The sequence below is a fragment of the Lissotriton vulgaris genome, chromosome 3_1 (genome assembly GCF_964263255.1).
Source record: "Lissotriton vulgaris chromosome 3_1, aLisVul1.2, whole genome shotgun sequence".
Taxonomy (NCBI): Eukaryota; Metazoa; Chordata; class Amphibia; order Caudata; family Salamandridae; genus Lissotriton; species Lissotriton vulgaris.
In genome coordinates, this window is record NC_141689.1 from 1,939,559,865 (window position 1) to 1,939,583,226 (window position 23,362).

The 23,362-nt window shown below is 45.0% G+C and overlaps 1 protein-coding gene across 2 annotated transcripts in view; it reads right to left on the reverse strand.

Moving 5' to 3' along the window:
- Positions 1-23,362, reverse strand: part of MFAP3L (microfibril associated protein 3 like) — a 217,928-nt gene that overhangs the window by 64,349 nt on the left and 130,217 nt on the right. For both annotated transcript variants that reach the window (XM_086962427.1, XM_086962428.1), the window contains exon 2: positions 22,384-22,791. In XM_086962427.1, coding sequence (XP_086818553.1) covers positions 22,384-22,660 — 277 coding nt within the window. In that variant the 5' untranslated portion in view covers positions 22,661-22,791. The remainder of the gene's footprint in view (positions 1-22,383; positions 22,792-23,362) is intronic.

The following is a 23,362-nucleotide window of genomic DNA, read 5'->3' on the forward strand; positions in this document are numbered from 1 at the left end:
AAATCCTAAGAAAGTAGATACATAAATGTGGGAAGGCGAAGGTTACACAGTAAGTATTCCGCATCCTTATCAGAACATAACAGCACCGTTCAGGCAATTCACACATGGATTTACCACACAATGAGCCCTGTTGCGTCTGATTATCTCCCTTTACCTTGCTAAGATATGACGCCTGACCTTCAAATGTCTTTTATCACCAATGCATGAGCCAGCTTCCCCATCTCTAAAGAACAGATTTCATTCTGCAAAAACACATTTTATCATGGGTAGATTGAAGGCTTTTAAAAAGAAACGTTAAAAGGTGAAAAATGAGCTCTGGGTGCTGTGTTTTTACACGGCGCATACGTTTCTTGTCAATTCAGCCTCAGAGAGTGCGGCATTCATGAATTTTTCTACTTTGGAATCCAGGAAGGAGGCACAGACGGAATGTAAAACATGTGCAATGGGACCCCCTCAAGGAAGTAATTTATGGCCCTGGAACCGAGGGGAGCAAGAAAACACAAAACTAGAGGAGTGTTCCTACAGTGGCCGTATAATTCAATAACGTGTATACATCTCTAAGTAATCATATGAGGCAGTGACAGAGGTTAGAGTGCAAACAAAGTTCATTTAGAAAAATATTTATTTATTCTTTTTTTCCAAAAAGTTTTTTTCTTTAGGTATAAATTCATATAAATATTATTATTCAACAAAAGAAACCTTTTTTAATTTAATAGGTAATACATAGATTAATTGAGAGATTTCATAAAGAGCACAAGACATTCATAAAAACAACAACAAATTTAACAGGTCCCCTGAGAAGCAATCATGCACCACACCTCACTCACGTGCTAACAATCATTCTACATTCATACCACATACAAGAATGGAGAAGGAACTGGATTCCAAATAGCAAGATGACTGTGCTACTATGGTCCAAGGGCACCAGGGTGTAATTGTTGGCCCTTGTAGCGGGTCTACGCGCGTTTCGGTGGGCAAGCCACCTTCATCAGGACCTTCTTGACCAAAAGGTGAAAATATCCTTGTTTTTATGAGATAAGAGTATCCTCCTAGAACCCCCACCGATACGTCAACATCTTGTCCATTTCGCCTTCAAACCAGTATTTGGTTTCCATAACATTAAGATGAAGTTTGGAGGGTCACCTAGCACGTCGGACCTGACATTATGGAAATGATGCAACTTATGTGACCTTAACCTCTAACTTTTAAAAGAAAACTCGATCCTGTGATAGCTGATCTCTTTCACTCGCTAAAACCCCTCTTGTTTGATCCCCTGATATTTTCACCTTTTGGTCAAGAAGATCCTGATGAAGGTGGCTTGCCCACCGAAACGCGCGTAGACCCGCTACAAGGGCCAACAATTACACCCTGGTGCCCTTGGACCATAGTAGCACAGTCATCTTGCTATTTGGAATCCAGTTCCTTCTCCATTCTTGTATGTGGTATGAATGTAGAATGATTGTTAGCACGTGAGTGAGGTGTGGTGCATGATTGCTTCTCAGGGGACCTGTTAAATTTGTTGTTGTTTTTATGAATGTCTTGTGCTCTTTATGAAATCTCTCAATTAATCTATGTATTACCTATTAAATTAAAAAAGGTTTCTTTTGTTGAATAATAATATTTATATGAATTTATACCTAAAGAAAAAAACTTTTTGGAAAAAAAGAATAAATAAATATTTTTCTAAATGAACTTTGTTTGCACTCTAACCTCTGTCACTGCCTCATATGATTACTTAGAGATGTATACACGTTATTGAATTATACGGCCACTGTAGGAACACTCCTCTAGTTTTGGCACAGACGGAATGGTCATCTGCCAGGTTTCCAAAAAAACACAGTGCATTAAACTGTGAATTAGAGATGCGTCAAACCTATAGTGTCTTAATGCACCTCTCAAGGGGCCGTTTTCAACTAAGTAACTTAAATTGCAGAGGCAATTCAAAGTGTGCAATTTAACATCTCTGGGGCAGCAACTAATGTCTCCTCTGTCAGAAAAAGCTTGCCGTGCTCTCTGAATATATCAGGATTGGTAGTCACCATGGGAACAGTAGGATTAATCGAGACAAACGCCTACAGTAAGATGCCACTATTTATTCAATTCTAGCCTACCAATGCCAAGTACTCTTGTCTATCCTTGCAGAATAATCACTATCTTAACCGGAAGTGAGGTAATCTCGACAACCACAAACACATGGCAAAACATAAAAATTAAATCCGTGAAAGGAAGAAATGCTCAAATTGCAAATAATATACTATCATCAACAAACAACACATACATGAATCGCTCTCAATGGAAAGTCTCCTCAATATAGGCACAGTATACATTCCATATTATGAATTATAGCATAACTCCACCTGCTCAGATTTGTTTCTTTGCATTGGGCTCTAATGGCATACATTACATAAACAGGTGCTTCCGGGAATATTTTGCTTCCCACGGGTGCTGCTGCCACCACACTACGATGGAATGTACTGTACATCAGGAAACATTAGGGTAATGACAGTTATAAGAAATGACTGGTGGCTGATAAAAGTTTCAACGAACATCTGGGGGCACCAACACAATGGTTGTTACCTTTGGGAATGCTGCTCAGTGGTTACCGCCACTAAACTAGGGCCCTGCACGATGGATTCCAACATCAAAACACTGATGCTTACTGGGGGCTTCCTCAAACATCAATTTCCTACTAGCAGCATCAGGTGACCGCTTGATGGACGCTACTACAGCACAATGAGGCTTGGTGGGTGGATGATTGTCATTATTACACATGGACTCCACCATCATCATTAGGCTGACAATTGTGACTGTCAGTAGTAGAAGCAGTCCCACTATCAGGAGCTGATGCTCAACGGATGCCTCCATAGGTATCATAGTGCTGCACAATGGGTCTACCAGGAACATTACTGTGAAAAAAGAGGGTTGGTGGTAGTAATGTACATACACAGCTTATAGTAAGACACACCTTCTGTAGAACGGGTACGGTCAGTAAAATACGGGTGCAGCGCAATGGGAGATTCAGCCATTGGGTACTGCTGTCACCTTGGATGCTCCAAAAACATCAAGATAATCAATGCGTGCCACCACTGCAGTGGGGTGAAGTATGCTTGGCTCCTGTTCACATCTTGGGACTGCTACTCAATGGGTGTTCTGAGATATATGAGAATGCTGTTTAAAGGGGACGGTCAGTAACAGAAGGCTAATGGCAGATGAGGGCTTCCAGAACATTAAGATGTTGTGGATTAATTGGTGCTGTCAGTAACGTATGGCTTGTTGCTGCTCAATAAGTACTGCCACCAAATGAGGGTACTGCACAATGGGTGTTCCCATTAATGCTTGCAGCAAGTAAAGCAACATGCCTCCATTCAGTGAATGACACAAGTTTCTTCCAGTGCGTTCCTAATGGGTTCTACCACAGTCCCAGGATGAGAATGAATGGGTCTACCATTACACAAAGGTGTTGCAGCTGAATGGGTGCTATAAATGACAATGGGATGCTGCTTTATGGGTGGAGTGCCTCAATTGATGCTGGCACTGAACAGGGAGCGGCGTAGCTGGTGTTGCCATTTACAGTCGGTGCTGCTCATAACAAAGCTACCAGCTGCACCGACATAACAGCAGCTTCATCCAACAATGTTACAAGTAGATGGTATGCTCCAGATGACCAATGCCCATTTAAGATAATAACTGTTTGCTTTTTATTTGCAATTCTTATAAAGCACAGGTAACAGTTAGGGAATACGCGGGTTCAAGACTGCATCAGAAAGCCAACTGCCTTTGGTTTGTGGAAGACACAGCCAAGTCTTTGGTTGTTGTGAAAGTTCAAATCCTGCGCAGGGCCAACATTTTGCCTGTTAAAGAGGGCAAAGTCCTTGAAGGATTATATACTTTTGAAGTGTACTGATGAAAAGTCGGACCTTTTCTATGGAAAGCCGGGTGTCAGGTGCAGAGTCATTTAAAAGATCATAGCTTTGCCACAGCGAGTCAATTGCAAACTGGCTAGGTGTCCTGAGATGTGAGAATTACACAAGGAGACGCATCAAAGCTAAAGTCAGTCAATCTGGATGACTGGTAGACGTTTGACTAGGTAATAAGAAGTCCTAGATACAAAGAATTGCAGTAATTAAGCCATTAGATTGTTGTGGCTTATACTGCTGTGAGATGCCTCTATTACTTACCGGTAATTACATTACTAAGAGTCCTACTCTCGCTTATCTTGATAACGCAATGAGGCCCCTGTGCCTCGCAGACACACCCCCTACCAAAATAAAAAACACACACTTCCACCACGCCTCCTGTACGTCCCAAGCCACCGTAGACTCAGTTGGCTTAAAAACCTGGAGGGAGGGAGGGAGGGCCGTAATAGAGATAAGTGAGAGTAGGACTCTGAGTAATGTAATTATCGGTAAGTAATACAAGCATTACCTCCTCGTGCCTCTCACTTATCTCCATTACGCAATGAGACATACCAAGCTACAAAAGGCCAGGCCAACTGTCCAAGCATCTGCATAGAAACACCCAAACAAGATGCACAGTTATGTGCAAACAAACAGGAAAGACAGTCTGGCTCTAACACAGCGAACAGAACCACAGACCCAAAACTGGCCACAAACACAGGAAAGAAAGGGGACAGACAAGACAACAAGTCGAGGTCCCTCAGCTCTTGAGCCGACATTACTGCCACCAGAAAAAAAACACCTGCAAAGCCTGAAGGGGTAACCTCCATAGACGATAGAGAGTAAGACGGGGGGCACCAGAGAGCCCGCAAAACCAGATGCAAGCGCAAAAGGGCAACACCACCTGAGGGAATAGACAGAGACTAGACCACTGCTGAAAGCACACTCAGATCAAACCCAGACCGACCTTTAGATCCCATGCAGGGAACCGTAAATCCTCAAAAGGCCATCTTGGAGTACCAGAAGCACCTGAGGCAGAGAAAAAGAAAACGGAACCACATGAGTACATCACACCAAGCCCCAAATGACAGCCAATGTCGAGCATAAGAAGACCAGGCAGACCACCAGCGGGCACCAGCACAGAAGAGGTGACAGAAGCTGAGAGACCATGCAACATGAACGCACCCCACCCAATTAGCAAACGCCAGCTCGGGAAACACCAGAGAGGGCAGTGGGAGACTCTGAAACCACAGAGCAGACATAGAAATGGAACCCGTTACTCAAGACTCACCACCATCTCAAACTACAGAGGAAACCAATAGAACAGACCATGCCGGAGTCAGCAGAACAACCACATCCAAAAAAGAAACCCCTGGAGCAAGGCAAATGGAAGAAAGCTCATAATTGGCCCACAGGCAAGGAATCAGCAGGGCATCCACCCCCAAACTGACACCCCCATCCCTCGGACACAAAATCAGGGAATAGTGCGATGGAGGTGGCAGGACAGCCATCAGGGTAACCAATACCCAGGCAACCACAGTATACCTCCCCACAGCCCGAACGGCAGGAACTGGAAAGGCTGTGACCCCACAGAAAACCTCAGAATCCGCCACAGACACGGATGAACGGGTACATATAGGAACGCAACCTGCAGAAAGATCGCAGCCACTTTGACCCCAGGAGACCTCAGGGGAAGTAGTAGGCGGAAGAATAAGAAGTTGAATGGACTGAACACCACCCAAGAGATGAGGTGCAACAGATCCAACATTGGTGGAAACACCACGAGTCTGTCAGTATACAGCAAAGACCCTCCACATCCTGACCCAAACCAGCGGATCCAGGATGACCCGCCTTGGGATGGGAGCAGTGAGGAAAGAAGAAGTGGATGAGAAGGCAGCTCTGAACAAACCACCACACCCACTAGATGGAAAGGCAAGCACCCATGCAAGAAGAAACACTGCAATTTACAATCCACAGGACATGTACCCACCGGACAACCCAAGCCAGGAGCCCTGCCCGAGGGACCCCATCGGAGAGGATAACATGCTTCCAACCCCACATGAGCAGAAACTGCCCCTACAGAAGGAATAGGAACAGGGAACAGCACATGGGAAAGCCATGGACACCCAGTTAGCCAAGCAAGAAAAAGCGATGGGAGAGGTCCATCAGGACCAGGAGTGCAACCAATCCACATTAGACAGCCGGCTAAACCAAATAACTATTCACCGAACAGCCAGGCACCCCAACAGCAACCTAAAAAAGGCAAAAGGGACAGCCATAGCTGCCTACCAGGCCCACAATCAGAGTAACCGTCTGGCCATGACAGCAAAGCAAGACGCCATTAATAAGAACTGCCGACCCAACAGCCAGGAAGGAAACATGTTGAACATACGAACCTGGACATCTAACACACTCTCCACCTCTGAAATAACCCCTGATAGAGGCACAAACTCCCTCACCGTGGACATCAACGTGAAAGTTGCATATCATGCAGGCCATAGCATCAAACCAGAGAAGGTGAAAGACTCTGTCAGGCCCCCATCCACCCTGCAAATTACAGGAAGGGAAAGCCAGAACCTCAATAAATGAATGAAGCTTTGTCAACAAGAGGGAGGCCCCAAAGCCAATCCCCGTCATTGCGGAGACTGCGGGTGGGCTGAAGGGAAGTCAGTTCGCCCACCTGCTCAATTCACCGTGGTGGGAGCAGGGAAACTACATCCCCCAGCCTGCATAGCGGCAAGGACGCCGCTGTCACGCCCTGTTCGCACCAGGAGGCGCTTATCATCCAGCCAGGGCCCCCGCAGCGCGGGAGACCAGCACAGCCAAGCACCATCATTAAGGAGACTGCGGGGGGCCGCAGGATACTCTGTTTGCCCACCTACTCAATTCACAACGCAACCATCAAAATTGCACGATGCCCCCGAGTTAGATTCAAACTTTTTATTTTCAATGGACCCTTGAGAGCTGGACGGGGTTCTATTCCCAAACTAATCTACCTGTTTAAACGTGATGATATTTTCTTGAACTGTAGCTCCAGAATTAAGTTGCTCTGAACCCGATCTTTCTGGAAGTTTCCTAGTCCAGACAGAACATAAGATGGTTTTTATTTTCCTCAAAGGCACATATATTTTCTCTATTTTTGACTGGCATAATCACATGAGCATTGGACTTTGATATACTGTACACTGGAACCCTTTATCCAAAATCTATTAACTATAAAATTATTGCATTCCGCCTATTTGTAACTGTCCTATCGCTACTGCTAAAGCGTGATAGCTTACCCAATATTTGAGAAATCATCCTAGCAGCAAGTTTGAGCGGCTTGCTGGTAGGAAAATGGGGAAAAGGAAGGCAAAAGAGTCAGCAGCCGGAAGGAAGAAGATGGCAAGCTTAGCAAGACAGGGACTTCCGCTGCAGACAACTGCACCTTAGCAGCTATCGATGAGCTGATTGAAGAGGTAGAATCTATGTTATCAAATGGGAATGAAGCACCTTCCAAAGGCACAAATAAAATCTCCACTTATTTTAGTAAGCAAAGCAAATTGACCTCCACAAAACAAATCTCAAAGCGATCAAGTCCCCTAGTAACTGTACACTGTACCTCAGGGTCTCCCACAGCTATACAAGCCAACCGTTCACAAAAAGATTCCCCCTAGTGGGACACCGCAGAACCAGTCGATCCAAGCCCCCTAACTAGGGACTTTATAAATCTAGAATGCTCTAACAGATATTTAATATTAGCAGATGGTCACGAAGAAAACTCTGGGGGACAAGAAGAGGAGACAGAGTGAAGCAGGAAGCTTTTAGCCAACTCTAAAGAAGTAGGGACGCAAACAGAACTAGAAGATACAAATGAGGTGTTGAGGGACCTTTGCCTAAAGCAGAATTCTATACAAGAGGAGATTGAAGGACTCAATAGGATGCTTTTCGATTTGTTAAAAAGCCTGCCCATAACACTGAAGGTAAAAAATAACTCAATAGATTGCTCTATACCTACCGGTGGAAATCCGGATCCGATCAACAGGGTAAATGCGCGATCAGTACATCCACCTGGCCACCCTAACCATCTTGTAAAGGATCCAACAATCCAGAACAAACATTCAAATAGCATAGCCTCTTATCCAGCAAGGCCAACTTCCTTCATGTCCCCCCCCGGACGAATTATCTGGGCCACGCAACCTTCCCAATTATGAGAGACGCACTAGAGACCCTTGGGAGCCTTACAACCCACTTAGATGGACACGAATAAGCCAATATGAACCAGGCCTGAACCAAAAAAATACCCGGGAGGGGGAGGGCTATCATTACCTACAGAACACTCATCTGCTAATCCACCATCCGAACAAGCACAAGTCCAATTCACATAATGCCTTCTTGACAAATGTCCCAAGGCTAAACCGGGGAGCCAGGTAAGACGAGGATTCATTGATTAACAAAGTGATCCATTGGATCAGATCCAAACGCTAGTGTCTATCTTTAGTAAGATCTGACATCATAAGAGCTGAAAGGTTTCAGTAGAAAGTGGGGAACATGGAAGTTATAAAGCGAACATTTGAAACAAGGTACATAGCAGACAGTTTAATTGATATGAACATTTGTTCACATTCCCTCTTCGAAACAACAACATCAATTGGCATTAAACAAAATATCCCTGAATTAACTAAGTGCATCAATCTACCCCAAGACATGCAGAAGTCAAAGAATCTAGGCTCTGCAGACTGACTGGCTCGACAAGACAGGGCTAATGAAAAGGTTAAGGGAGTCCCTACTGAACAAGACATGAACCCTGCTAGTTCTAGCTTTAACCCCCCAACCTGAATATGATTTCAGCCTAGAACAAATACCACACCATGAAACCAGTGTAAGCGACTGTTACACCGTAGAGGAGATCAACTCTCAATCTAAATCTAGTGACCCCTCAATTACCCATACAATCCCAGCCCCCAAATCTAATAAGGATGGTTTCCTGGAACATTGCTGGGATGAAACAAAAAGTAAAGGAACCCGATTGGCAGAGCTATGTTGAAAACTTTGACCTCTGTCTTTTTCAGGAGGCATGGGCTAGAGAACCAGAGCATAAAGTAGGGTATAGAACCTTCAGAATAGAGGTAATACAATCAAAAGAAGGAAGCGCCTTGGGAGGACTAATAACATGGATAAAAATGAATTCATATGCCACTATAGAAATTGTACCCACTGGTTCACTAGACATCTTGGGTCTGAAACTTAGATTGTCAAATGCTACACAGCTGTATCTCTTTAATATATATGTAAGACCTAGTGAATATTCAAAATAAGCACCCTTAATACAACATCTTAAGGAGGGTCCTGGGATTCATAGACCCAAAAGATGTCATCATAGTGGGGGGCGATTTAAACTGCAGCTATGAACCCATGGCGGACCTTGATGTGGTTTCCGAAGAGGAAGATCAAGTCAGAGGGAATCCCTCTCCTCACGATAAAACCTCTGCTATGCAAATATTCCATCTTACCACAGAGAAAGGTCTCAGGGCATGCAATGGTTGTTTCCCTTCAGGTCTTGCCGGTGCTAACACCTTCTTAGAGGAAACTCTATGTTGAGAATAGAATATGTGCTCAGAAGTACAAAACATTAGGCATATGTAAAGGACTTTAAAGTAGAGAACAGAGAAGAGAATGACCACTTTCCATGCTTAGATCTAGAGGGGAATCAATTTCCACCTCACGCAACCATAGAAATTGATCCAGGAGTAGAAACAAGGCAGCCCCTGGTAACAAACAACCGGTGATCAGGTAGATGGCCTGCCATATTAGATCAAGTCGAACCTCTAACTAATATATATAACATCTTTAGTGACCTTGAAGCCTCTTTCCTGTACCAAGATCATGAAACTAATTTGATAACAGTAATCCATCAAAAATTGGTAGAGGAAATACAAGTCCACTTAACCAAACCGAGAATAGCAATAGATGCAGCCAAGGCAGTGGTACCACCTCGCAACCCCTGGTATGATAAGGAATGCAGATTGGCCAAAGACCGGCACATCAATGCACTTAAAAATAAAAATATACTCAAGATTTGATCAGAAAGATCAAAATACAAAAAAATACAAAAGATAGCCCAAAGAAATCAGGAAGATCTTATAAAATCTGCAAACATTGAGGACCAAGTCTTGTTTTGGAAATTGATGACCCATGGAAGCAATCAAGATATGACTGCTTCTGATCACTATCTAGATCCTAATACCTGGTAGAGGCATTTTGCAAATCTCTACAACATTACAATTGATTTGGATTCAGTCCAAGACCGCACAAGTGACCTTTGGGGACTTTTAATATCAAGACAAGCGCCACCATTACAGTTTAGCAAGGAGGACACAGCGCTCGCTGCAGCAGCCATAAAGCCATCAAAGGCGCCCTGCCCAGACAGGATAACAGGGGACTTATTCAAGCATGCCCCGGAAGTGTGGATTCCATACATAAACAAATTAACGCAATAGCTAGGGGAAGCCGATTCCAGAGTCCTGGAAGGGCGCTGAGACAGTCCCTATCCATAAAAAGGGTAGCAGGGAAGAGCCGGAAAACTACAGACCAATAAGCCTGATAGACGTTCTACAGAAGGTCTATGCAAAACAAATTATAACCAGGCTTACTGATTGGGTGACAGCAGAGGAAATGCTCTCACCGTGCCAGGCGGGCTTCACGCAGAAAACAAGTACGATAGACCACGTTTTTAGACTCTTGGTACTAGCCTGGAAATATACAAGGATAAGAGCTAGCCACCTGTATGTTGCCTTTATTGACTTAAAGGCAGCATTTGATTTCATCCCAAGGGCTCAGCTGTGGGAAAATCTGCACCAACAGGGTGTACCCGATGAGAATTTGACCCAAATTATGAGACTACTCGAAGGCAAATATGCCAAGGTACGATGAGGCAAAGGAGGTGAACTGACTGACAGGATCCAAGTTAAGAGGGGAGTGCGCCAAGGCTGTGTCCTGGTGCAGACTCTGTTCCTCTTGTACGTAAACGACCTGGTTGAACACCTCCAAAAATCCGGCCATGATTCGACAAAACTTGGAGGCAATTTTATCTGCGCCTTAACATTCGCAGAGGATACTATTCTGCTGTCCCAAACACTCAGTGGCCGACAGAATCTACTCCATAGCCTCAACAAATATTGTAAAGCAAAAGGCCTTGTGGTTAATCCAACTGAAACAAAATACATGACCATCAGGCCACACGTAAGCTTTAACAACAAAATATATTTGAACGGTACAACTCTAGAACGTGTATCGAATTTTGTATACTTAGGAGTCACGTAAGAATCTAGACTTTCCTGGGCCCCACAAATAGAGAAATCAAAGGCCATTTCAATGCAAAATTCTATTCCAATTGTAAAAAAAAAAAACTGCAACATCCTCATAAGCCATTACTCCCGTTCTGGAAGCATATAAGGCCAAAGCCCAAACCGCCGCCTTGTATGGTTCGGAGATATGGGGAAGCAGTACTCTCAAACCCTTAATTACAGGTGAAAACAACATTTTGAGAATGTTTGTGGCCATTCCACATCATACCCCACTGATTCCCCTGACCTATGACTTGGGTAATAAACGCTTGGAGCACCTAGATATCTGGAGAACTTTGTCATTCTGGATTAGAACCTGATCTACACCGGAGCTAGCAAAGTACAGAGAATCACTCAGTGAACTCTTGGAACTTGATACACAAGTCACTTTCCCTTGGTCGAGCCATATTAGAAGATGGCTCTTTGATCTAGGTCTGAGCAGATCCTGGACGAATCTGAGACTGCTGACTCCTGAATCAAAACGCGAGATCAAGCTCATGTTCTGGAATTTTACTAAACACATGGTAACCTTAAATAGTACTCTGGGTAGGCTCACCATACAAGTCCTCCAGTTTAAAATAACCCCATGTTTTGAATCATTTCTGAACGAAATAGAACCACAGTTGGCAAAGAGTTTATACTTGAAATTCAGATATGAAATGTTACAGATAAACTTTTGTCTCCAAATGGGCAATATCACCACACAAAGAGGGGGAGTCTCACTGCAGCTTGTGTCAGATGGGAGTTGAAAATCGCAAGACTGAAGTGGATAAAACAGTTATGCAGGTGCCCTTAGTGTCAGGAAACTGAATGACATGGTGCGGATATTAAAAACAGACAACTCTCGCCTCCTAGTATTTGGCCTCAGCCGGTTCTTACTGGGCATTCATTTTATAAGGATAACGAGAGGGCAAACATTTTCAATTTTTTTACTTTTATTACCAGGAATTCAGGCCAAAGCTTATATCTAGTAGTTAGGGTGCACCACTTCGCATGAGTAGTTATGTTAAAAAACGTACAGTTTTTAGAAGGATAAATTGATAGTTTCGGTGTAGCTACCAAAATGTTTTTATTTGCCATGCCCTTCTATAAGTTTTATATTTTTAGAAATACTGTTAAGATTTCATGAATTGATAGGCCCGGTCTGACAAAGCTATTTTGTTGAACTTACTCTTAAAAGCATTTAAGTAGTACTAACTTTATCACTTTTTGCACACACACTTTAATCAGCTCATGCCGATGGTCAAGAGTAATAATCTATTATAACATTTGCCCTATTGCACACCTATGTACATATACTTTAATGGAAATCATTCTTTGGCACAAGACAAACAGCAACAAACACTTTATATAGCACTTTGATAATAGGTTAGCCTTTAGACTGCTGTGGCATCTCTGTGGGACCTGTCCAAAACCATTGTGATCTTCTACAAATCAGATGCATATTTGTGCGTTGTAGCAAGTATTGGATGAATGTATTTTATTCCTTATGTATTGTATTGTATTTTTACTCTGCTTTTACTTTTATGGCCTTTCAGGCCGAAATAAAGTACTTTGAACTTGAACAAGAGGGGCAAAGGAGGAACCAATCAGAAAGAATGTGTCAACAGCGTTACCCCTAACACCAATGTATGGGAGAATCAGGAGACTGAGACCACCACCTCATCATGGAGAAGAAAGGGGGTAAAGTCCAAACTGAACCATAAAGAAAGCCACAAAACAATGTACACCAAGTGCAAACAGAGAACAATATAATAGAAGGGCATAAATGGAGGCCCACACACAATAAGACAGAACATAACCAGACATGGTATGGTGAGAGGTATAGCACACAACCACCGGAGACCATCCAGATAAAAGGAAGACCCCCACATTAACCGTCAGTGACCATTTTGCCATCAGCAAGGAGCACCGCATCCCTCACAGGCTATTTACTGCATTCTCTGAGAGTACCGGCACGCACCTAAATTACCCATAAATGAAAGGCTGAAAGAATGCAGCTCCACTCTGCCACAGTTCGCTCATCCTGCTAGAGCGACAGTCACATCAAGGCCCAGAAGCGCTCAAACAAGCCCAGGGATTGCCACGCTCCATGGATTACCCCCCCCCCCCCCCCCCCCCGAGTCAGGCCTGTAGAAGACAGTCTAAAACTGCACACATCTCAGATAGGCTACTGGCAACAGACCACTCAAAGAGACCCAATACAGAGAGCCCTCTTGGCCAAACAACTGGCGGCCGAGGAGACACCATCACCCTGGCACCCCCGAGTAGCCCATTCCAGCCGCAGGAAGCCATTACAGACAGCTGGACGCAAGCAGTGCAAACATAACCAGCAGAGAGTGATCATAAGACCATCCACCCCAGGTCCAAAGTCTGGCACAACACATAGAGCCACGTAGGCCAATCAGCTGAGTGCCGAGGAGACACTGTAATCCCAGCAACCCCTATTGCCCATCCTTGCCAAGGAAGGACTTGCAGCCCTCTGAAGAAAACAGAGCAACGAGCTTCAAAGAAATAACCATGCTCGAACAATGTAACTGAACAAGCACAATGATTGAAACAAAAAGGATCCAACCCATAACCACAGAGAAAGAGGCGATAACCAAAACCACTAGGCCAGAACGACTCACCCCACCCAATCACCCAAGCCCCCTAGGAATTTCCGAAATTAGGAGTCCAGCAGACAGAACATTCAACACAAAACAAAGTTGTCACCTTGCAGAGCGAGAGAGAGCCCCTTAAGGATAACAGAGCAGCTGGTTGCATGACCAACCAGAAACACATCCCCGGCTGGATAAAGGCATCGTAGACCTCGGGCCGGGCGAACATAGCCCTGGGCCAGAAAACCACCCTACTTCTACCCTGCTGCGCACGCCTGGCAGAAAAAAAGCGTATGTGTAGCCATTTAGGGGAGGACAGACTCATGTTCAATTTACACCAAATTACTATGCCACAGTTGCCCTGCAGCACGGGGAACGCCACCAGAAAAATCAGCTCCTGGCCTGCATTCACAGCAATGCAGAAGCTGAGTCAGAACACAGAGGAAAACCAACAGCCAATGAGAAAATGGACAGGCCATAGGTCCGGAAACAACCAAACAAAAAAGTGCAGCACTGCTATATAGGTTATACAAAAAATGTGTCCTACCTTTAGTGACTGTTTTGCCATCAACAAGGGGCATCACATCCCCCTCAGACTGTCACTCACCCCACACTGAGAGGCACAGCACTCCCATAAGCATGGGTAAGCGAATGACCAAAAGCCGGCAGCATGGGCCCCGGTATGCCCATCCTGCTAGAGCAGCAGTCAGAGCACTGCTCTGAAGTACCCCGACAAGCCCAGGGTTTTCGATAGGCCAAGGATTCCCCCAACTCAGGACTCTCTGCAAAGCCACTCCCGCATTACCGCACTTCAATCAGAGCACCGCTCTGATGTGTACAGACAGGCCAATGAGGACGATGTGAAGCTTCTGCAGCCTCTGCCACTGCAAACGCACTCTCAATGAAGGAATGGAAGAGCAAAGTTCAAACTCATTAAAGCAACCCTCGCTGGAGCAAGCGCACAGCACCCACCCAGAGTGTCTACAGACCCAAAAGAACTGGAGGTGGGCGTTTTATATTTGGATAGGGGGTGTGTCTACAAGGCACAGGGATCTCATTCCATAATGGAGCTAAGCGAGAGGAACGAGGAGGGAATTGGTAGGTGCTGGGGAATGTATCCACACTCTGACTGCTTTTCCCTCAGGGGATGGGAAGGGGTTCATACTTCTCGCAGCACTTTGACGGAGCAAATGGAACTAGGTATGTAGGATGGGTTCGAATATGTTGCAAATAAAGTATTTTATGACCATCCCAAAAGTACACAATAAGATTGTCGTACTCCCCCTTACAGGTTTTATACATCTTTATGTTTCAGATGATCAAGTGGACACTGGTGCACCACAGATTCTTCATACACTGCGCTAATATACCCCACAATCTGGATATAAAGTAAGGCAATGCAGAAAAGAGCATATTAATGACAATGTTTCCTTCCTACGTAGGGCAGTGTGAAATGAGTAATTTATACCTACTGTACTACCCTGAAAGGCAGCCATGTGCCAAAAGCCGGACAACAGGTAGCTCTTGTATTACTAAGCACCACCACCACTAGTGTCTTGTGCAACGCTGGCATACTGGAGCATAATACCTGGCAGGCTTTTCTTCTGGTACAGAAAACTTGATGGGTTAACTGGCTCGGGTATAACTGTTTACCTGCTTTTGCTCCTATTTCTATTTATTTCTAGTCGGGCGCACTGTATTGCATTTTAACTGCATTCATATAGCGTCTCACATCCCATTGTAAGGTGGCTGAAGCACATAACCGGATGGGTTTTAGATTAACACTGGCTTGCTGTGCACACAGTCCTTCCAATCCGATGCAACGTTTTGTTGCACACTGTATGATCTGCTGCTTTAGAGAAAGTGTTTCTGGACCCTGTAGTAGACTCAGTGGTAGAAGTGGAGGGGGATCGGTGGGCACGGCGTGCCCCTACTTCTAGAAATTATTCCAATCCGTTCCCCTACTTCTTACTTTCAAAAACGCATCCCGGGACGGCAAGAATAGTTCTACTTAATAAAAAAGTATAGCTTTTTTTTCCGCTTTCAGGGGCTGCTCGCACTTCTCTGTTAAACTCCAGAGGCAGCAGCAGCCCCGCCCTAAGCTCGCACAGGCTGATGGCAGGCCCATTGTCCTTACGATTAAGGCTGATGGCCCCCTTTCGAATGACAATGCGCCCGCCGTCTGCCATTAGCATGTCATGTGCCACAGAGATTGGAGTTAGTGATTACAGAGGCGCTTTACCTGCAAGAGCGCTTCGACGCCTCGTTGGGGGTAGTAAGCACCATATAAATGCAATTACAGTACAATACAATGATTGTGTCATGTTATGCGAGAAGGCCTGAAAGAAATGCCTTTTCTGTGTATAGGGTTAATCCATTTTTTTTCACTGATACACTGAATTTTTTTGCACTGTTCCTCAGGAAGGCAACCCAGTACAATCAAAAGAGACTGAGAAAAACTATTTGTCTCAATTCCCTCTATGCTGACTTTGTTTGTCTGAGACTGCAATGGCTGCAGAGCTGATTGAAATCATTAAGTAGCGCCGATCAGTATAGCTTTGTATCTCCTCGTAAAGGGCCTGTGTGCTGGGGAATCTCTCGTTGTGACGCGACAGTGGCTCTGATAATATGATCCCCCTTGACACCCATACAACCAACTTTTCATGACCTTCCATCACGCACAGCACAATTGGGGCAGGGCTTTAAGTGGGATGAAAAAACTGGGGGGCTCTCAAAGGGACGTGGCTTAAGGATGTGGCTGAAAACATTTATGCTAAAAATATGTGCCCAGCGTAATGTGCTGCCCGACTTGTATTTTGCTGCTTCTGTTATTGCCTCCACATATATAATACAACAAGTAACATTACACATACAAGAAGCCAGGACTATTGGCTTTGTCAAAGGTTGTTGGCTGGAAAAGATAGGGGGCCATATGTATCAAGATACCCTTTTGCGATTCTCAAACAGCGATTTTTAAGAAATCGCTATTTGAGAATCGCAAATAGGCATTTATGTACAAAATTGAATTTTTTTGCGATTTCTTAAAATTCCTTCATTGCGATTAGCAAATTGCGAATCGCAATTAAGGAATATTTCCCATTCATTTCTATGGGCCAGGAGGCCCATCGGAATGAATTGGAAGTTATTCTCAATTTGCGATTCGCAATTTGCTAATCGCAATTTGAGAATAATTTCAAGGGTACAGGGATGTCCAAAGGACACCCTGTTTCACCCCAGAAATATGCATGGGTACACATGTGGCGCACATACAGGGCATGTATGTGCGTCACATGGCACTTTGAAAAATGCATAAATGTGCATTTTTCAAGGAATTCGCAATTTACCAACAACTAGAAGTTGGTGGTAATTTGCGATTCCTTAAGGACATTTTGCAAATTTTTTGGCTTCATACATTGCATTTAAGGAATCGCTAAATTTGTGATTCCTTAAATGCAATCGCAAAATAAGGAATCACACATTTTGCGAATCCTTATTTTACACCAGATTTTGCTTAATATACCATTTAGCAAATTCGCATTCGCAAAGGCGGAAATTCCGCGAATTTCGGCCTTTGCGAATGCGAATTTGCTTGTTACATATGGCCCAAATATACTACATTCATACAACTATGACTTTGTTCTATATAATATTGAAAATGCTTTAGTTTCCGATTGAAAACGTTTTAGTCTCCGATTGAGGCTGATTACCCCCTTTCGAATGACAATGCACCCGCCGTCTGCCTTTAGCATGTCATGTGCCAGTGAGATTGGAGTTAGTGATTTCAGAGGAGCTTTCCCCAAACAGAGTACTGTGGGGAATTTGCCACCTTGTGTATCTTGTCAATGTTGTACACAGAGTGAACTGGGTAGGAGCAGTGACGGGACAGAAGAGGCGACAGGAAAGGAGAGGTAATAGGACAGGAGAGGTGACTGGGCAGGAGAAGAACGGACAGGAGAAGTAACGGGCAGGAGAAGTGACAGGGCAGGAGAAGTGACAGGGCAGGAGAAGTGACAGGCAGGAGAAGTGACGGGCAGGAGAAGTAACAGATAGGAGAAGTAGCGGGGCAGGAGAGGTGACGTGTCAGGAGCAGTGATGGGACAGGAGAGGTGACAGGAAAGGAGAGGTGACGGGGCAGGAGAAATGATGGGGCAGGAGAAGTGAAGGGGCAGGAGCGGTGATTAGGAATGGGCAGGAGCAGTGAACGGATAGGGGCAGTGAACGGACAAGAGCAGTGAACGGGGCAGGAGAAGTGATGGGACAGGAGAAGTGATGGGGCAGGAGCAATGATGGGGCAGGAGCAGTGATGGGGCAGGAGATGTGACAGGGCAGGAGAGGTGACTGGGAAGGAGAGGCAACAGAGCAGGAGAGGTGACTGGGCACAAGAAGTGACAGGCATGTGGCATGACAGGCAGGTGATGTGATGGGCAGGAGAGGTGACGGGGCACGAGAAGTGATGAAGCATTAGAAGTAATGGGGCAGGAGCGGTGATTAGGCATGAGCAGGAGTGGTAACCGGGCAGGAACGGTGAACCGGGCAGGAGCGGTGAACCGGGCAGGAGCAGTGAATGGGGCAGGAGCAGTGAACGGGGCAGGAGCAGTGAACGGGGCAGGAGCAGTGAACGGGGCAGGAGCAGTGAACGGGGCAGGAGCAGTGAACGGGGCAGGAGCAGTGGACGGGGCAGGAGCAGTGGACGGGGCAGGAGCAGTGGACGGGGCAGGAGCAGTGGACGGGGAAGGAGCAGTGGACGGGGAAGGAGCAGTGGACGGGGCAGGAGCAGTGGACGGGGCAGGAGCAGTGGACTGGGCAAGAGCAGTGGACGGGGCAGGTGTAGTGAACGGGGCAGGAGTAGTGAACAGGGGAGTGTGAGAAGTTGGCCTGGTACATGATGTCCACTATTCTAATGGGCACCTTGCACCAGTCCAAACAACCCTTATGGTGACGGTTGTAAAGTCAACCTTATAGACCAGCTATCCTAGTGGTAGCATGGACAAGGCAGTCTTAGGCTTAAACTTCAGAGAGCATATGAAGCCAGCTGTTTTACCATATATAATACCAAATGAAAGGACACCACACAAGGTATATATCAAATATATATGTATTTATCACTAACACAACCCCTCTGCACTCTTTATGAGGTCACAGTTCGAGATACAGCACAAGTTGCTCAATAACCATACTATAAGTTGCACAAATACAATTCTGCTCTAGGGGCCTCACCAACCATATACTGAATAAGTGGTATAAGAACCACTTCAGGAAAGGTGAGTAGGCCTAGGGCCTAGGAATTTGCTGGGGCTACACTGAGCAACCAAGGGATTGGAAGTAGGAGGCCCACAGGACGCGTGTGCAGTGTCTAAACACATATGCAGGTTACCATAGAGTTTCAATGGGAACGTAAAAGTTACGAAGTAGTAGATGTGGGACCTTCCGGAAGGACTACGGGAAAACCATGTTAAACTAGGACACTTGGATAGTTAATACCCACTGGAGAACCGGATTACTCAAGTTACCTCACCCAGGGAAGCCGGGTGCATAGGTGTTCTTTCGTGTCGGGTTTCGTCGTTGTCTCCTATGGAGAGCTGCAAGAAAGTGCTGCAGGCGACCAGGAGAAAAGTGTCCGGGTGGATCCAAGGCCGGATCACAGTCGAGAAAAACCTGAAAGCAGTGGGGACGGAGTCTGGGTCACTAGCCAGTGACCAGGTGCAGGAGTCGAGCTGTCCCATGACGGATCTAGTTGTTGGCGGTGTCGGTATCAGGATTGGACCCAACAAACCTTGGCAAATGCAATCCACGCAGGATGGGAAGATTGGCTTTAGTTCAGACCAGCAAGTCTGGGGAGCTTCTCCTTCACAGAGAAGCTGGAGCAAGCCCGGAGCAACCAGGAAAGCGGTGTAGTTTTACAAAGATGTCTTCAGAGGGCCTATAAGCCAACGGGCTAGCAACCGCAAAGACGTATTGAGTGGAAATGCAGGCGCAGGCCCCACGCAGCACTCGTAGAGTGTGGAGGGCTGAGCTTCGGTGCAAATGCTGCTCAGGTCTGGGGCCTCTCAAACCCCAATGCACAACTTCAAGGGTACCTCAGAAGCCGCACAGGTAGCAAAAATCAGGTAGTCCAGGATGTCCGGTCCCACGTCTCTCGTGTCCGCCACGGGTCTCAGCTTTGCTGTGGATGTGAGTCGGAGTCAGAAGTCTGGAAGTCCAGTTCCTGCATTGCTAAGTCTTTGGGTTCCAGCGGGAGCGTCGACAAAGCAATCTGGCAAGTTACTGTTGGTGCCTGTTTGCACAGGGTGGTCACTCCTTGACCACAAGGGAGATGTCTTCAGTCTTCCAGTCGATATGGAACGTCGAAGGTCCAAGAGTTTAGTTTCAGAGTTTCTTTCCAGGATAAATCTAAAGTCTCTATACACAGCTCCTAACTTTATACTAAACTAAGGGGCTGGATTACCTGCTAGGTCCCTCCTATGAGTGGAACCTGGGAAGGGGGTGGTTACACTCAGGGCCGGCGCTAGGCAAGGGCAGTGTGGGCAGCTGCCCAGGGCCTCGCACTCAGCCCACCAGCATGGGGCCATGCACTGGTGGTGTGTCATGTTGTTTCCCTGGCGATCCATTTCAGAGAAAGGTGTTGCCTTGCATTTAAGGTCCTTCAGAGGGCCCCCCAGGGATGGTGTCTTGAGGCATAGGGGAGGGAGACGCCCCCTTCAATTGTAAAGAGACCCATTCAAAGACACCGTGGGAGGCCCATTGTCCTGCATTTTGGCACCCCCATAGTTTTAACTTTTAGCCCACAAGCAATTCTCACACCTGTCAGACTGAAGGTGTTAGAAATGACTGTGGGGGGGGGGGGGGGGGGGGGGGGGCAAAATGCTGGACAATGGGCCTCTCACAGTGTCTGTGATTGGTCTCCTTAAAGGGGCCACTTATCTACATTAGAGGGGCCTCGCACATTCCATTTTAGCCCAGGGTCTCGTAAATCCTAGAACCGGCCCTGGTTACACCCCTTTCCCTTTGTCCAGTTTCGCACCACAGCTGGGGCTGGAGTGCCCCAGTAACTGGTTTGAACCGGGCTATGCATGGGGCACCTTGTGTGCCGACTGCAGCAACAAAAGGGTTAAAGTAACATGTTGTTCCTGCTTATATTTCACACGCTTTACATAAACCTGTATTCCCTATAAGTGTTTGCTTATTCCTGAATTAAACCTGAAATAAACATGTTTATCCATTGTTTTAATTAAATAACGTTATAAGCTGTAACTGGTCAGTGAAATGCTAAACGTACTAAAATTGGTATGTTTTGCTATTTCTAGCCACACCCCTGACTCCGCCCACTGTTTCAATCTTTGGTTATTCCTGCCCCCTGATTCTTCACCCACAGTTCCCCTACTTTTTATTTCCCACTTCGACCACTGAGTAGACTGAAGCATTGAATTGCTAAATCAGTTCCTCCTGAAACCAACTGCAGCACATATGTTCTTTGGGTCTATACATTTGTAGATACTTTGCTGTGAAATGAAGCACTTGACCTTAAATAATGCAAACTCCTCATGGGGGCTGATGCCTGCTCCTATAATCTGGGCTCGCATGAAATCAGCCAGACTCACATTTAATTCGTAGTGTGAGGCTGTTGTGAATACATTTTACCTGGACTGATTTTAGTCCTCTGCCTTGGAAATAAGATGCAAGGGAACGGTGTGACCCTCCATATTTATGCAGATCAGCACCTACATTTCAAGTTCCACACATTTTAATCAAAATCTCAGAATGAGGCCATCAACTAAAGCATAACGAATTTCACATCTGAAAGCAATTTGTTTAAAAAAATGGGGATGCATGCGTTACATATCCTTTTTGTGCAGGAACACCATTAATAAAACGCACACACATTCAGATCGAATAAATTCGTGCAGCTTCTTCACTAGAATAGAAACGGCGGGGTTTCCTAATTCCGGAAAACCGCATTGGTGTGCCTAAGTCTCCCTTCACTACTTACTGAGTAGTAACTAGTTAAAAATTGGCGGTATTGGGAGCTTTTTGTACGTTTTTTCGCACTTTAATACTGGGTGAATATTAAAATAGCACGCAGCCTACGTTTGCTACATTCTAATGAAGTATTACTTTAAATAACCCAAACAGAGACATATCTTCCAAAGACCCTCGACAGAAAAAAAGTTTGGCTCTCTTTGAGACTTTAGTGATGTGGTTGACAAGGTTTGAGGATGGTGACGATGACAGGTGGCTTACAACAAGCTATTTCAATGATATGTTGTGTGAAGCAAAGGAGTAAACAAGCACCGCACTTTCTCATTTTTTTTAAAATCTCTTATTTTCTTTAAGTAACATTTCTCAAGCACACTTTCTCATTTTTTATATTATACACTAAATTTAAATGGAACAAAAAACAAATTCTTCTTCACCTGTACTGTAATGGTCCATACATGTATTTCCTTGTTAACAAAAATGAACTGTTGTTCATTCAACTGATAATAAGTGAAAGTGGTTAGTGAATTAGAATTTTTCATGGAATTAAGAATGTCAAACAGTTTGAAATGAAAAAAAAATGCCTACCTCCATCTTCTTCCTCTAAAAAGCCATTAGAGTTGTACCACTGGAAGCGTGGACTTGGGTTCCCAATGACGTTGCATTTGATCAAGGCACTACTCCCTTCCTTAGCAACAATATGGTCCAGTCTGGCAGTGATCACAGGCACTGATTCCCACAAGCTATCTGTGCTATTTAAAGTGCTGTTCTTCAGGTCTGCGGCAACCATCAATCCAGTCAACAGTGTGAAGAGGCCCGTCATAGGCAAATTGAAAGAACAAAGATGGCTTCTCTCCACAATCATTTTGGATGGTCGTCTTCCCAGCTTCGCCACAGGAAGGCTTTTTCTGGTTTGTGATAGGATGTTTACGTGAAGCCAGCCACTTGCATTGTCAACCTGGCTCCATAGATTTTGTACGTGGGAATAATCAGATCCTATGAAGGAAAAAAATACACCATATTGATATTTTCCACCTAATTATTCATCATTCATTCACTGAGCAGTAAGCATTCTTTCAGCAAGCCATTCATTAATTTGTTTAAATGGAGAATGAAAGAAATCTTCATGTACAAGAAACCTTAAAATTCATCCTACTTACAATTCAATCCCTGTAGCTTAGCAACTTCATTTCTTTCACAAGGGACGCAGAGTCGGTTATGAAAACAGACACAATATTAGGAAAACCGGTCTTTGTAATGCCCCAGGTTGTTTTAATGTATAACAAGAGCCCGACTAAAACATACATTTGTCCATTGCTCCATATTTTCAAAGGATTACTAGCCACGTGGTGATATCTATTCACTCAAACTCAACATTTCAGAAATAGAGTCACGCTTATTTTTTGTCCCAGGTTCACGCTATTAAAGGTTAATAACTTGTTTTAAAGAGTGAATTAATACGAAAGTCAAACGTTGGTACATTCAGAGACCATAAAGTTCGCCTAAGCAACACTTAAGGATGTAATAAGGTATAAATGAAGTAAAAAAAAAAAAAACCTGAAACGGG